Here is a 14525-nt window from a genome sequence, read left to right as displayed (position 1 = left end):
ACTCAAAGTGGGACGGGTATAGATATGAGCTACATAATACAAATAAATTGCCAGTGCCATACGCTGCTATTTGTTTTCTGGACCAGTGAAGCCTTAATTAATTTAACAAAATGCTACAACCACTTGAAAGGGTGAGTATAAGTTCTCAATGACAAAATGGTCCAAAGGAAAGGGAGGGGATGAATGTATGCATCAACTTTATTTCATCTTAAAAATATATTACAAAGTAAAAGTACATATTTATCAGCGTATCACCATATCAAAGGACTAGAGATGCTCCGATAATCGGCCGGTGATATTATCTCTGATCGGTAATCGGTAATTGCGGAAATTGCGGAATTGCGGAAATTTCGGCATTTACCCTATCTGGAGAAACTTTTAATTGGTAACCATGTCAATCATCAGATACATAATTTTGCATTTTTGTGATAGGCCTAAACATACTCCCTTTCCTCCCCACACACAGGAACAGTTTTGACGTGGGTTTTGACATATTATCATTTTGGAAACATTTCACAAGATCGGTATCGGCCGATCATGAAAAAAAAAAACAATCGGTGATCGGTATCGGTCCCAAAAAACCTAATCGGAGCATCCCTACAAAGGACACATGATTCACTTTTGTTGTATTTTATTCAAGAAAAATGATACGTCTTCATTGTCAAGAGAGACTTTGTTAATTTCACCAAATAAAAAAAAACTAAAAGACAGCTTGATCTCGTTCACCTATTCTGGAATAAAAAAGGTGTAAAGGTGGTAGCTCCACAGACAATGCACTGTGGATATCTATATATATATACAGGTTCAGAGGGAGCCTGACACAGTAGAGTCCCTCAGCCATTGGTCAGTGAGGGTCTTTAGGCAGGAGGGCTGTCCAGTTTTGAAAAGTCCTCATAAGCGATGCCTTCGACTCGCCTACCTTTCATGCGGCCCTGTAGACGAGACAATCCAAATGTTAAGACATACAGTTAGATATGACTCAGTGTTATGTATCTATTTGAGAGATGGGTAACTTGGTAACTTCTCCCTTACCGAGTCGAGCAGGAGTGCAGCACAGAATTTCTTCTCATCTATACTCTCCAACACGGCCTCTGTGTCTCTGTACTGGCCGTTCAGAACCAGGACCCGTCTACCTGCAGGCCACCGTGCAGAGGGGTGTGGATTAGATCAAGACCCCGGAGTTGAGGTACTACATATTGAGCCAGAACAATCACGTGTGTGCAGTGCATCCTTACCCACTGCAGGGATAACGGTCTCCAGATGACTCTGGTCTAGTTTCAGTTTGTCTCCCGAGCCAATAATCCTCACTACGGCTGTGTATTTGTCTCGCACTTCCTGTGGCGACAGGAGCAGAGATAGAAATGTTAAAGTCACGCTTGCTTGCTTTAACTCGCACACATCACTTTTAAATGAATCCTGCGTTACCCTGATGACTGCCTTCTTCTTGTGGTATTTCTCTCCCAGTTTCTTAGTGACAACTTTCACCACAATGTTAGGCTGCAGCCAAAAGTCGTTTCTGACTGACTTCTTCTTCTGTTCCTCCATCTAGAAAATAAAGACATCACAAATGGTTTATGTGTTTCACTGACCCTATTTTTCAACCATTAGATATGAATACACATGGCAGACACATTATAGGGGTAATTCAGAGTACCGCTGCCATTTTTCACTACAATGTTTTATTGCTAAATGTCCATTGTAATGAAGGTGCCGCATGCCAAAGGAAGCAGATTACAAGATCTGCGATGTAGCTCGTATATTCATTCGCTATTTTCTGTTAATGTCTCGATGTCGTACAACAAAGTATAAATCACGCTTAAAATGGTTTAGTCTCAACACAAATCTTTGGTCTGAACAAGGCTATAATAAACGGTAAACACACTGACGCAATACCTCCATGATCTCATCCAGGGCACTTCTCTTCTTCTTTTCTTTGGACTCTGAACCGGAAGACAACTCTTTCCTCTTTGCTGATGCCGCCGCCGCTGCCAGGGCACTTGGACCTTTGACAGGACCCTTGACGGCACTATGGAGACCAAGTTATGTGTGTTAAGTGACAATTGACATGTCATTTATGTAACAGATGTAACAGAATGGTATTCCAAAAGAGATTTCCTCTGTACCTCGGTTTAGAAGGACCTGCTGCAGAAGAGCACGCTCCCAGATTGAAGACGACTGAAAGAACAAGCAGAAGTAATTTTTACATTAACTATCGATATATAGCCTTTAAAGCTACAATCTGGGACTTCTTTTGATGAATACAACATTATTTTAACCAAACTGTATCTTTAGTATGTTAAGACATAATTAGCCCATCTTCAGTGTTTGGAGGGGCGCCATCCCCTCCTATACCCAGCTTTGTGTGTACCCCATAGCGATGATTTGATTGACTGAGCAATATGTGAACCTCATAGTGGTGATTTGATGGTGTGATTTTTATTTTAATAGCTTGTTGTTGAATAAGCACCACTACAGACAACCTGCAAGGCCCTTTTTCACCCAAAATGTTTTAGCTTAAAGGAATGTCTCAGAGCAAATGTGTATATTTATGTATATAAAAGCGCTAAACGGTATGCAATCAATCCCGAGACTAACCTTTTTCGTCTTCGTTCTCACGCTTGAGCTCTGTATAAACTGGTGTTTCCTAGGGATTAAAAGACAACATTGTTTGATTTGGCGGAAAAAATCTTGTAGATCTTGCACAACAACGAAAACACTTTTTTATGTTAGTATAGATGTCACATAGTGTCCTATTGAAGTGCATTGTGTCCTCCTTGGCTGAAGAGTGTGTGTGTGTGTGTTGAAGGGGGGGGGTCACCTCTGGTTCTTTGCCCTCAAGGCCTCTGCGGACCTGCTCCTCGATGAACTTAGCAGCACGCTCCTCATCGTCCAAGTCCTGTTTCTGCTTCTTTTCCAACTCCTCCTGACGGCGAATTGTCTCCGGATCACGGTCAATGTACTGAACGTACCAGCCTTTAGGGGTCTCGTCAACCTTGGCCAAGCCTAGGGGGTTCCATTAAACAAGATATATTACACACTATAAAGAATCTGCTTCTCTATCTCATTTCAAAACCTGACATTTCACCACTAAAGCATTCAAAGAAATACACCTTGGTGTAGCACTTTGAAAACAATAAAGGCCACAGTAATGTTGAGGCTTGAAATGAAATTAACTTTTGAAATGAACAAAAGTTAGTCAGTTATTATCATACTTTTGAAAACTATGACAATAACTAGCAAAGCCACTCCAAACCACTGGAGGGGGCAGTTAGCAGATAGTGAAGGTATTCACAGAATTAAGCATATGCTCCACAGCTGCATAATGTTGCATGATTGTGGACAAGGATGGTGTTGCATACTGCACACTACAAGCAACTCCGTCAAAGTTGGAATGTTTTATCAAGGAGGAAAGAGGAGCTTTATCAGATACTACAGACCCTACACAAGGTAATCAAACATATTTGACTCATGAATAAGGAACATAACATCTGATGCCACTGACATTTAGGCCAACATGGCTTTGTTGTTGTCTCACCCATGTCTTTGGTAATTTTGGCATCTATAAGGCCATGTATTGGTGGTAAGAGAACAGCTCGTTGTGAGCGCCAGTGAGAGCTCCATTCCTTCTCAATGGTGAATTTATGTAAAACGTTAGATGAATAACTGAAATCCACACATCTCACATACGCACTGTGCTTACTGACCTTCTTTCCCCAGCCACTTTGTAAAGTCTGTAAGCGTCTCCCACTGTGTGGAGTTCATATGGACATGCTCCCTGTCACTGATGTACTCGTTATAGATTATGTTGTTATGCACTCGCTTGGTCCCTGCAAAGAGAGAGGGGGGGTGGTTGGAGAGAAGAAGATGCTCGTTATTTGACTGTAATACGCTTTAACTGTGAAGTTAAAGTGGGAAAGTTAATTGGAAATCCACACTTACCAAAACGTCTTTTTAACAAGTCCAAAAAGTCATCTTTAAACTCCCTAGGAAAGCAGAAAAATTAACGTCAGTTCTGCCACCTGGAGTCAGTGTGGTGAAAGGTTAACATGCTAGTAATAGTATGTCTTTATAAGACTATCACAGCATAAAACAGGACTCACGTTGAGAATAAGTCCATGAACTGGTTAGGGTCTTCTGAGGCCAACAACAGCTGCCTCTGGTGGGACTCCGCCATGCAGTGACACTTGAACCCATTCTGTGAGCAGAGCAAGCAAAAGAAAATGGGACAAAAACAAAATACAGCTGAATATTATTAAAACTGTCTGGTGATAAAGGAAAGGTTATTAATCTGCTGAGTGCTCTAATTGGGGAACCGATACTTTCGGGGCAGTGGTGGCCTACGGGTTAGAGGAGCGCCCTTGTTGCCGGTTCGATTCCCCGGACGGGCAGTGATTGGTCATCACTCACCCAACACCGTTGAAGTGCCCTTGAGCAAGGCTGCTTTGTGGCCAACAGTATAAGACTGTGCTGGTCAGCTCCCAGGTTTTAATGTGTGTGTCTGTCTGTTTCATTGTACCTCACTATTGAACACACTAACACAGCCAGGCAGTTTTACCTTTACCTAAACACAAGGCTAGGTGGTTCGGGCATCTGGTTAAGATGCCTCTTGGGCATCTCCCTAGGGAGGTCCTTGAGGCACGTCCCACTGGGAGGTAAGGTTGGGTGATATGCCAATTGTCTGTCCAAAAATAGCAGATGGATGATATATTTGTGTTTATATAAAGAACAGCTCACTGCGGGTTCGCTGATGTGCTTGGACTCGGAGTCAGACTCTGAGCATCCGATGACACTCACAGTTTCAGTTAGCCCCTTTCGGGACCCTTGTTACCTTTTCTGAAGTTTGGTCAACGGTACCCTAGGGTCCCTGATAGCTTATTCCACTCTCCATAGGACGCAGATTTACCCACTCTTTGTTCACGGGAGACCTTCTCGGTCACTTGAGTGTTGGTGAGATGTTTCAAAGATACATACAACAGCTTTAGGAGACCGCCGCAACGTGTGCGAAGCCGAAGCGGCATTAACCGCTGTTGCATTATAAACATCCTGCATGTACGCGGACGGCCAATCAGAGGCAGTAACTAGGACGTGCAGCTAGCCAGTCGTGGGAAGTCAACAAGGAAGTCAAGGAAGAGAGAGGAGATAATTTCAGCGAAGCAAAACTTTAAAAAATACTTAACGGCAACGGCAGTTAATGCCGCTTCGCACACGTTGCGGCGGTCTCCTAAAGCTGTTGTATGCATCTTTGAAACATCTCACCAACACTCAAGCGACCGAGAAGGTCTCCGTGAACAAAGAGTGGGTAAATCTGCGTCCTATGGAGAGTGGAATAAGCTATCAGGGACCCTAGGGTACCAGTAGGGGCGCTGTTGTGCCAGAAACAGAGAGAGAGAGACAGTGCTGCACTGTTGCCTGCTAATGAGAGAGAGAGAGAGAGAGAGAGAGAGATGTTGCACTATTTATTTATAGTGCAACATCACCCCAAGGGGTTTTCAAAATCAGCAAAAAAAACAATAACTAATGTTTCAGGGCTAGTAAAGTACAAATACCTCATATGTTCTTTAATTTACTTAAGTACAGTACTTGAGTACATTATGTACTTTGTTATACTTTCCACCACTGCTAGTTAGGGCTGCACAATATATCGTTATCGTATCGATATCGAGGTATGAACATGCACAATATCAGTATCGCAAAAAGTCAACGGTATCGCGATATAGATATATCGTCGACATATCGATATATCGTCTATATCGACAATATATCGTCCACTTCTAAAGCCAGCCCTCTATTTTAGCCTGTGCCCCTCGGAAAATAAACCATCACTCGTTTGTCCCTCTGTCCTGTTGTAGCCTGGCTCCAGCCCTGCATCGCTAGCCAGGTCCATTAAGAAAATATGTTATGGCGATTCAGGTCTGGAGTCTCCCGACGACGGTGTCAGCTAGGGCTGCACGATATATCGTCATCGTATCGATATCGAGATATCTGCCATGTATATCGTGATATGAATTTTTGTCCATATCGTGCAGCCCTACTGCTAGTTGTGTAGCATTGGATTATAGCTGTGGTCCATACTCCATAGCGTTAGAAGTCCTTCTCTAACGCTATGGACCAGAGCTATAATAGGACAGAATAAACCCACAATATCTCCCATCTTTGACCGCCCCTCATTATTACTACAAATTGCTGATAGATTAGAATCTAATGATTAGATGGCTGGCTAGCTAAGCTAACAGCTGACCAACATGGCTTTGTTGTTGTCTCACCCATAGAGTTATCGGTATGTGGTTCTCACCTCGTCTCGACACTGTTTCTGGCACATCTGGCAATACCATCTCAGCTTCTGAAGACCCTTGGCTTTGATTCTGTTGCCTATCGCCTTGGGGCTGAAGAAATCTGCTTTCCCCATCCTTGATTGTAAAACTAGATGGCGTTAAAGTGGCGCTTATTTGTTTGTGCTTATTTGTAGCAGTGTGCTCACTGTGATGCTAGGCTAGCTAACTGCAACTTAATCTCCACTCGGCACCCTGACCCCACTTCGTTCGTCATCGGGAGCACTCGACAATAACGAGACATCTCGCGAGACTTGGGGGTTATTTTTACTTATTTTTTAACTTAACGTGGAAGATCAATGATCACATTGTTGTGGTTTTTTTCTTTGTTCATTTATTTTTTTTATTTAATTTTGTTAAATACATTGTTTTATTTTATTTTTACCTGAAAAGTTAAAAATAAAGATTTTCAAATCAAAATAAAACAATCGAAATAGCCTAGGAGAGGACATTGGCAATCTCGCGAGACCTTCGGCCATCTTCCATATTTACTCGGCGCCTGCGCAGTGCTGCATCTCTGACCTTCAGTAAGAAGCAATCATGTTCGCCAGGACCAGCGCGTTGGTGTTCTCCCCACAATGGTAAAGTAACATTATTTAATACATACATTATGGTTTAGTTGTTGTGGCATGCGAATAAGCTGGCGTGTGAACGTTAACGTGGTCGATTAGAAACATTCATTCATTTGCAAGGACGTGCTAACTGTGTCGTGCAGGCCAGGGGTTGAATGACAGACTGTGTGATTTAGCCCAAGTTCAGCCGCTGTAGCAGCTCATGCTAAGCTAACAGCAGCTAACACCTAGCTGCTACATGACATTTACTGGCCGTCCTTCTATGTCATTGTCTGATTGTGTTGCTGCCGAACTCTCCGTCATGCGAAATTCTGCTAGTCAACACTGCGCAAATAGTATGGCCAGAAAACGGGTCACTTTGACTGTCTAAAACCTAATTTCATTGTCTTGAATTTAATAATGTATCAACGTGCTAATGGGTAATCCAAGTTGGCTTGCATGGGACTGTCGCAAGTTGAAATGTGTATATATTTGTCTTCCCCATCTGACTTGTCTGCTGCATTGAATTTATTGGAGCATTTATAGGCGTATTTAGCCATGTAACAATTGTGTTAATGATGCTGCTTGCAACACAATTCTGAATGCGTTCTCTGCGTTTTGCAGTGGGCAGTTCAGGAACATGGCTACCCTGAAGGACAGTAAGTACTTTTTATGTCAACTATTGCAGACCTGTTACACGGGTTACACAGTTACGTGTGTGTATATATATGTATGTGTGTGTGTATATATATATATGTATGTTTTCTCGTAAAACTATTATACACTGACATGTTATGTATATACCCTATTGGCCTGAATATAAGACCATTCTTTTTTTCTCCAATGGAAATATCCTAAAAAACGGGTTCGTATTATAATCGGGGACTAGACTATTTGACATTCAATGTTCTTTTTCCACAAATGAGTCTTGAAAAATGGGGGTCGTCTTATAATCAGCACTGCATACATGGGAGGCTTGCTGTTTTTTATTTTGTTGATAATGGAGACGGCGAGGGCTGTTCTTGTGTCCCTTAGTCAACCTTCGGTTGAAGTCCGTCAAAAACATCCAGAAGATCACCAAATCCATGAAGATGGTGGCAGCTGCCAAGTATGCCCGTGCTGACCGGGCACTGAAGCCTGCCCGTGTCTACGGAACTGGTGCCCTGGGTATGTATACCAACAGTATAGAGCACCGAAGTCGTCCAATATCGGTAGAGGGCGTAAGTCCACGGCAGTGTTGATTTCGTCGACTAAAACTAAGATTATTTCACTGTCAAACTAAATATACTGACAATTTACCGTAGTCAACAAATAAAAACTAGACTAAAATGTTAGGAAGGGACTAGTGGACAAGAGTTCCACTAAGTAATTTTACAATTTGGTGCATGCTGAAAATAGTCGCTCTACAAGCCCACAACGCGTCGCAGCACGACGCGTTGTGAGCTTGTAGTTCGGCTATTTTTAGCAAGTGAAAAAATGTCATTACTATGGCATCAATGTAAACGAATCATCCATGCCGTTTCACTGATATGGATATGAAGAATCAACTGACTGAGGAAACGCTATTGTTACTGCTGCTGACTTGGTTACATTTTTGCTAGAAACAGACTGCATCAAATATGAGTGACTGTCATAAACGATACGAGACACCAACGCGACAATATCGCAGAGACAGTTTGTTTATATTTTGGGGAAGTATTCAAATTTGCTTCTTGCGCCCAAGATCGGTATCGTTGGCGGCCGGTCGATCATGAGAAAAAAAATCTGTCCCCAAAAACCTTATCGGAACATCCCTACTTTGTATGTCTGCTAATTGAACCATTAATTCAACCAGTTATTTGTACTGCGAGATTTAGTTCGGTCCTGTGTTTACTGTTTATATGTCTGCATTCTAATGGGAAGATCAGCTTCATATTTCTTGTGCAGGCTGGGACCTCAATCCTTTTTTTTTTTTTTTTTTCTTGGTATAATATAAGCAGCGCAGTCATCCATCCAGGCTATGAGATGAGCATTACACTATTCAGTATTTTGAGTGAGTTGTGAGTTGTCATGATCCAAGTTGGCTTTGACCGAATACTCTATAATCTATAGACCTGAACAACTGCAGACGATGACATGCACCAGCAGCACTGCTGCATGAACACAAACATACGTATGATGCCTCATCCCCAACCGATCTGACTTAAATCAATACACCAAGTAAAGTTGTGTCATTTAGATTTTATTTTGTTTTACAGTTTTTCCTATTTGGACAACCTTTGATTAACTGGTGATACAAATGTAATTGACAATCGGAAAAGTAACGATCAGACTTTGAAGTACAGAGAACTGTTAATGACAAATCTGTTCAGAATTACGGGCAGGAGTTTGACTGTCAAGGTCACAATGTAGTTTTTCTTTTTTTTTGCCACTCAGCAGGCGTTCCCACATAACTTACGGGTGTCACACGCATACCCTCTATTCTTGGTCTATCCCTGTTTGCAATGCACTAGACATCAACTCTCACTACTTGCTGCACGACTTGATGAACCCAAGTCATGCTACTCATATGCTGAATTGGCGGTGCCCGGCATCGAACCCATTACATTGTGGCCCAAATATATCATGCTGTGCTACTCTATTATGGCTGTAGGTAGAAATTTAAATTGCATACATCGCTGGAGATTTAATGAACTGGTGGGCGTGTCCACATCAAAGCATGATTTTGACAAATGCTGTACATTTTTTTGGAAAAAGTTCTTCCTCCTTATATTATAATAATACCTGATGATCATGTTTTAGGGTGATGCTAATGAGTTTGTTGTACTTTATTCCCCAGCCCTTTACGATAAGGCCGAGATCAAAGCGCCAGAGAACTCTAGCAAGCACCTGCTCGTTGGTGTGTCATCTGACCGTGGTCTCTGTGGTGCCATCCACTCTGGTGTTGCTAAGGCCATAAAGGCTGAGATTGCCGAACTGACTGCCGCTGGCAAGGAGGTGATGGTTGTCAACGTAGGGGACAAGCTGAGGGGCATACTGAAGAGGTATACAACAGGATATGATGACGTTAACATTGCGTAATAGTTCGTTTTATCAAACACTCCTGTTTATGTAGTGTGAGGCAGCTTGATGTACAAGTACACCCCCTGTACATGACGCTAGGAGACTTACCCCAATGGGGGTATGTTGAGTGCCAAGCAGGGAGGTATTGGGTCCCATTTTTCAGAGTCTTTGGTATGTCCTGGCCGGGATCGAACCCGGCCTCCCAGTCTCAGGACAGACACTCGAACCACAAGGGCACTGTTGTGTTTAGCTCTCTTCTAACTGTGACGTTGAACGTGACCAATTACTTTACCATTCTTTATCCAATTGCCCTGATGGGGGATGCCGAAACACTAGAATACATTTGAATGTGTCACTTTGTGGCATTGCAGAAATATTCTGCATCTGAATGCAGAACAGAAATGGGATGATTGAGAACACGAGGGTTAGTCATGTTTAAAACAGCTAAGATTACATAAAACCTCATTTATAATAGTGTTTCCCCAAGGATGTAGCAGTGGCTGTCATTATTTGTCTTTCATGCAAAATTCTATATTATTGCCCTCCAAAATAAGAAGTCTGGTGTCTTTGAGATAGAGTATGTTAATTGGGCACATTACAAGTCGCATTTCGCATCACAACTAAAACTGGCCAGTTAAACGATTATATTTATAACAATTAAGCTAACAAGTTTGAATGGCGTCACAAAGTGTTTTAACTTAAATGTATCTTCCATCAGGACTCATGGGCAGCACATTCTGCTCAACTTCAAAGAGATTGGCCGTAAGCCTCCCACCTTCGCTGACGCTTCCATCATCGCCGCAGAGCTGATCAACCTAGGATATGAGTTTGACCAGGGGACGCTCATCTACAACAACTTCAAGTAAATAAGGCCCACCTTCATCATTCCTGTCTGCTACTTGGTCATATTTGCTATCGCAGCAGTGTAATTGAACACTAAGGGCTGTATTTTGCGTGTCTTAAGTACCAGGTCTTATTCCCTAACTTGAGTAAACTAAAGACCTGGAGGCGTGGTCAATGCTCTTTGGCCACTCAGAAAAGCCAAATGGCATTGATCACGCCTCCAGGTCTTTCGTTTACTCAAGTTAGGGAATAAGACCTGGTACTTAAGACACGCAAAATACAGCCCTAAGAGTGCATCACCTTTCCTCCCTCCCCATACAGATCTGTCATCTCTTACCAGATCACCAAGAAGCCCCTGTACTCCAACGATACGATCGCTAACGCAGGTATGGCATTTTACTGAAGTCCCAAGTAAACGGCGGTGAATTTTCCGTGTTGAACCAGTCACTCACTCACTGTATGCCATCTTGCCCGACAGAGACCATGAGCATCTATGATGACATCGATGCCGACGTGCTCCGGAACTACCAAGAGTTCGCCCTGGTCAACATGATTTATTATAGCATGAAAGAATCGACCACCAGTGAACAGAGCGCTAGGATGACCGCGATGGACGGCGCTAGCAAGAATGCCTGTAAGACGTTCTAAACGAAGGAATAGTTTAGAGTTTAGTTTTACTCTCCCTGCACTATGCATCTTCTGTTTAGATTTAGTCATATGGCAAAACTTCATCAAGACTCAACCTAATTGTGGGGTTTAATGAGGGTGTTCATGTTTTTGCATTGATACTAAATGATATATTTCCCTCCCTCTAGCCGAGATGATTGACAAGCTGACGCTGACCTTCAACCGTACCAGACAGGCGGTCATTACCAGGGAGCTCATTGAGATCATCTCTGGAGCTGCTGCTCTGTAAGAACTTTAAACGTTGTCTCCATCTCTTGTCTTTCCTTTTGAAGAAACACTTTTCAGCCATGTCTCCATATATCGGTCCTCACTAATAAGAAGGTCCCATTTATCACCAGCCCAACTTATAAAAACTTTAGTGAAAACGGAAGCGCAACACGAGGATAAAGGAAACATTCAGTACAAATTCAGTTCACAACTACTACTACTTTGAATTTCCCCAACTATAAACTTTCACGACAGCAGGCAGCCCAAGTACAAATATAATTTATGAAAAGGCTACTACAGTGAAGTCGGTTCACGGAAGTTGTAGGCTATGACGAGTTAACATATCAGTGGGCAAAGTTTTACATATACTTATATTATATACTAAATTGTTTATACTTTATAGGGTCAAATAAGTAAAATAATATAGCCTTTCCATGAGTATATTTTTCTAAAGAATTCAAACAGCCTTTAGCATATTACAAGATATGCCACTTGAACCTAAGGCAACTAAAACAATAAAGGTTGTTTGCTGTAGTAAATAAGGCGGCTCCCTCCCACCCCTCAAAATAAGGCAGCGCCCTCTCACCCCTCACTGGTGCGAAATAAAGTAGGAAAAAGGATGCGACTGAGCTACCCGAACACAATTTATTGCTAAATAATGACTGTAACAAGATGCAGCCTAAAGTAATAATGGGGGGGGCTCCCATGTAAATCTGGGACTATTAAGCTAGTGTCATCATAATTGACAATCTTCGTAAGTAAACTTTAATTTTTACAGAGCCTTTCAAAACGGTTACGAGGTGCTGTAAAATAAAACCATAAAATTCCAATCGGAACAGGACTGTGAGTGTCACCAAGACATGGTACTGATCAATCCAGCAGTTTGCAAGATTAGACTCACACAGATGCACTCTGTGGCTTGCCTCTTACATAGAGCCACACTAAAGAAAAACACAAGTTTTAAATTTGAAATCCCTGCTAATGTCATCAGCAGGTCAAGGTTTGAACTATGCACACAGTGGAAAAATGAGGGCTGTTGATGAGATTATATATTTTGAACTGTGCCTACTCACCTTCATTTTATATTTTAATTTATCAAATGATGGCCATTTATGACTTAATTTTGTGACCATTAGAACATCTTTGTGACCCACAGTTTTGCTAATTCTCTTTTGTAATCTGATCTGCTTCATTGGTGAACCCAGGAACTGAAGCATGTATTAACATACAGGAGGTAACATCTATCGGTTTGTGCTGGTTTGGATTGGTTTGTGTGCTTTCCCTACTAGACTATTTGGAGGGCACGGTGGCACAGTTGAGGGCACGGTGGCACAGTGGCACAGTTGAGGGCACGGTGGCACAGAAGCGGACACGGTGGCACAGTTGGTAGTGCTGTCTCCTCACAGCTAGAAGGTCCTGGGTTCGATTCCCGCTCGGGATGCTGTGGGCGCTGGCGGCATGTTTCCTCCTCCGCGTCATCAGTGCCCATACCCGAAGGCGGGGTTGGCGAAAGGGCCTTTCTGTGTCGAGTTTGCATGTTCACCCTCACAAAAAAACATGCAGTAATCCTGGTCACTAAACTGCCTCCCCCTGGCCAGCCTGATGGAGGGGAAAGGAACTGGTTGGAATAACGTGTTCCTTCCACGCGCTACGTCCAACCAGGGAAACTCCCCCCTGTCAGGTGTAAAGGAGCAACTTGGACACTCAGGCATGAAGGAAGCATGAGTTCAAGTCCGTTGCTCTCCCCATGTCCCCCATATATGGGGACTAGGTTGGTGGAGGGTGTGTAGAGCCCAGGATCACATTAGATGATTGACACATGGGTGAAAAATGGGTTACAAAATCGTGGGATAAAAAAATATATATTAAAGACTAGTTGGAAGAGCATACAGTAGGTATCATTCTGTTCAGGATAGACTGAATAGCCTTTAGGCCTTTTAGAAACCCTCATTAGTTTCTCCTAGGCCTCAGTCACATGAACGACAGCTGTCTTCTCGGTGTCTCCTGTGTCTTCAGCGTGCCGCACGGCTCGCACTGCATTTTCAATGGGAGTCGCATGGTTTGACGAAACAAGCTTGCTCACGTGGTTGTCTCGTCAACCACGTGACTCCCATTGAAAATCAATTGCGGCACAGGAGACACCGAGATGACAGGGTGTCCTTTATGTGTGAGCGGCACCCTAGTGTACAGCCAAACCAAGTCTTAAGGGCCTACTTGTTTTTGTGTTCTTACTTGATCTTTTTCTTTGTCTCTTTGCAGATAAACGGGCAAAATCGTCCCTCCTTGTCCCCTGCCAGTGGTTGTGCTTACGTGCTTCAAAGTACTTCGGACTTCAAACTGTCATCAAGTCTATATGAACATTATGCTTATATTTGTAAAATATTCAGAGAAATAAACCTCTAACGGAGAACTGTTTCTTTATGTTCTGTTTTGTCCCTCAATAAATGTGTATGTGGTTGTGAAAGATGCATGGTGACTGTTTGCGATTTGTTTTACACAGGTCATTCTCTGAAGAAGTCTGATTGTTTATGAAATTAAGCTAAAGATCAACTGCATTTATTTATTTAAGTTGAAGGTATTTCCTCCACCTGTGGCCGGTGCCATTTCAGTACACGCACACACATTGGGCCTCAAGCAGGAATCAATATACTTGTATTTCTTACTATATATTTATATGTTCTTGGGGAGACTTTTAAGAGTGGTCTAAAGCACTTGGAACTAAATTTTGTTTTCAAAGTCCACAAGTTGTCCAGTGCAAGTAACATTTAAGCAACATGAGTATCAAAATAACTTTAGATTCTGTCAGATTAGCAGGTGCTCTCAAACTTTTTAAACTGGGACCTGATTTGTATGGGTGAAATTAGTT

At 42.5% G+C, this 14525-nt stretch overlaps 2 protein-coding genes across 4 annotated transcripts; one reads left to right on the top strand and one right to left on the bottom strand.

Annotated features, from left to right (window-relative positions):
- Window positions 1-10: 10 nt before the first annotated feature.
- On the bottom strand, window positions 11-6501 carry kin (Kin17 DNA and RNA binding protein). Its single transcript, XM_080757960.1, has 12 exons — window positions 6293-6501; window positions 4101-4195; window positions 3940-3983; window positions 3705-3827; window positions 2819-3003; window positions 2596-2644; window positions 2124-2175; window positions 1894-2026; window positions 1426-1545; window positions 1236-1335; window positions 1033-1133; window positions 11-932 (listed from the first exon to the last, which is right to left on the bottom strand). Exons 1-12 carry the CDS (start codon window positions 6404-6406, stop codon window positions 858-860), a joined length of 1191 nt encoding a protein of 396 aa, XP_080614086.1. The 5' UTR covers window positions 6407-6501; the 3' UTR covers window positions 11-857.
- A 303-nt stretch (window positions 6502-6804) lies between these two features.
- Window positions 6805-14080, top strand: atp5f1c (ATP synthase F1 subunit gamma; the record flags this gene model as incomplete). Of its 3 annotated transcripts, none has more annotated exons than XM_080757309.1 (9): window positions 6805-6910; window positions 7505-7539; window positions 7916-8047; window positions 9699-9903; window positions 10641-10784; window positions 11087-11151; window positions 11244-11399; window positions 11581-11677; window positions 13919-14080. In XM_080757309.1, exons 1-9 carry the CDS (start codon window positions 6870-6872, stop codon window positions 13920-13922), a joined length of 879 nt encoding a protein of 292 aa, XP_080613435.1. In that variant the 5' UTR covers window positions 6805-6869. The 3 variants fall into 3 exon arrangements, with proteins under 3 accessions (XP_080613435.1, XP_080613434.1, XP_080613436.1); XM_080757308.1 differs by lacking the exon at window positions 13919-14080 and adding an exon at window positions 12865-12887; XM_080757310.1 differs by lacking the exon at window positions 13919-14080 and having other exon boundaries at window positions 11581-11681.
- Between the last annotated feature and the right edge of the window lie 445 nt (window positions 14081-14525).

Source organism: Protomyctophum bolini (genome assembly GCF_963924005.1).
Source record: "Protomyctophum bolini genome assembly, chromosome: 23".
Taxonomy (NCBI): domain Eukaryota; kingdom Metazoa; phylum Chordata; class Actinopteri; order Myctophiformes; family Myctophidae; genus Protomyctophum; species Protomyctophum bolini.
This window is presented reverse-complemented; position numbering and strand designations above follow the sequence as displayed.

Excerpts from the sequence above, each read along its gene's own strand:
- kin (XM_080757960.1), bottom strand. The coding sequence starts at position 6,406 with ATGGGGAAAGCAGATTTCTTCAGCCCCAAGGCGATAGGCAACAGAATC. Across the intron at positions 3,984-4,100 it reads TTCATGGACTTATTCTCAAC|GGAGTTTAAAGATGACTTTT; the intron begins GTGAGTCCTGTT and ends CTGCTTTCCTAG. Across the intron at positions 933-1,032 it reads CTGCACTCCTGCTCGACTCG|GGCCGCATGAAAGGTAGGCG; the intron begins GTAAGGGAGAAG and ends TCTCGTCTACAG.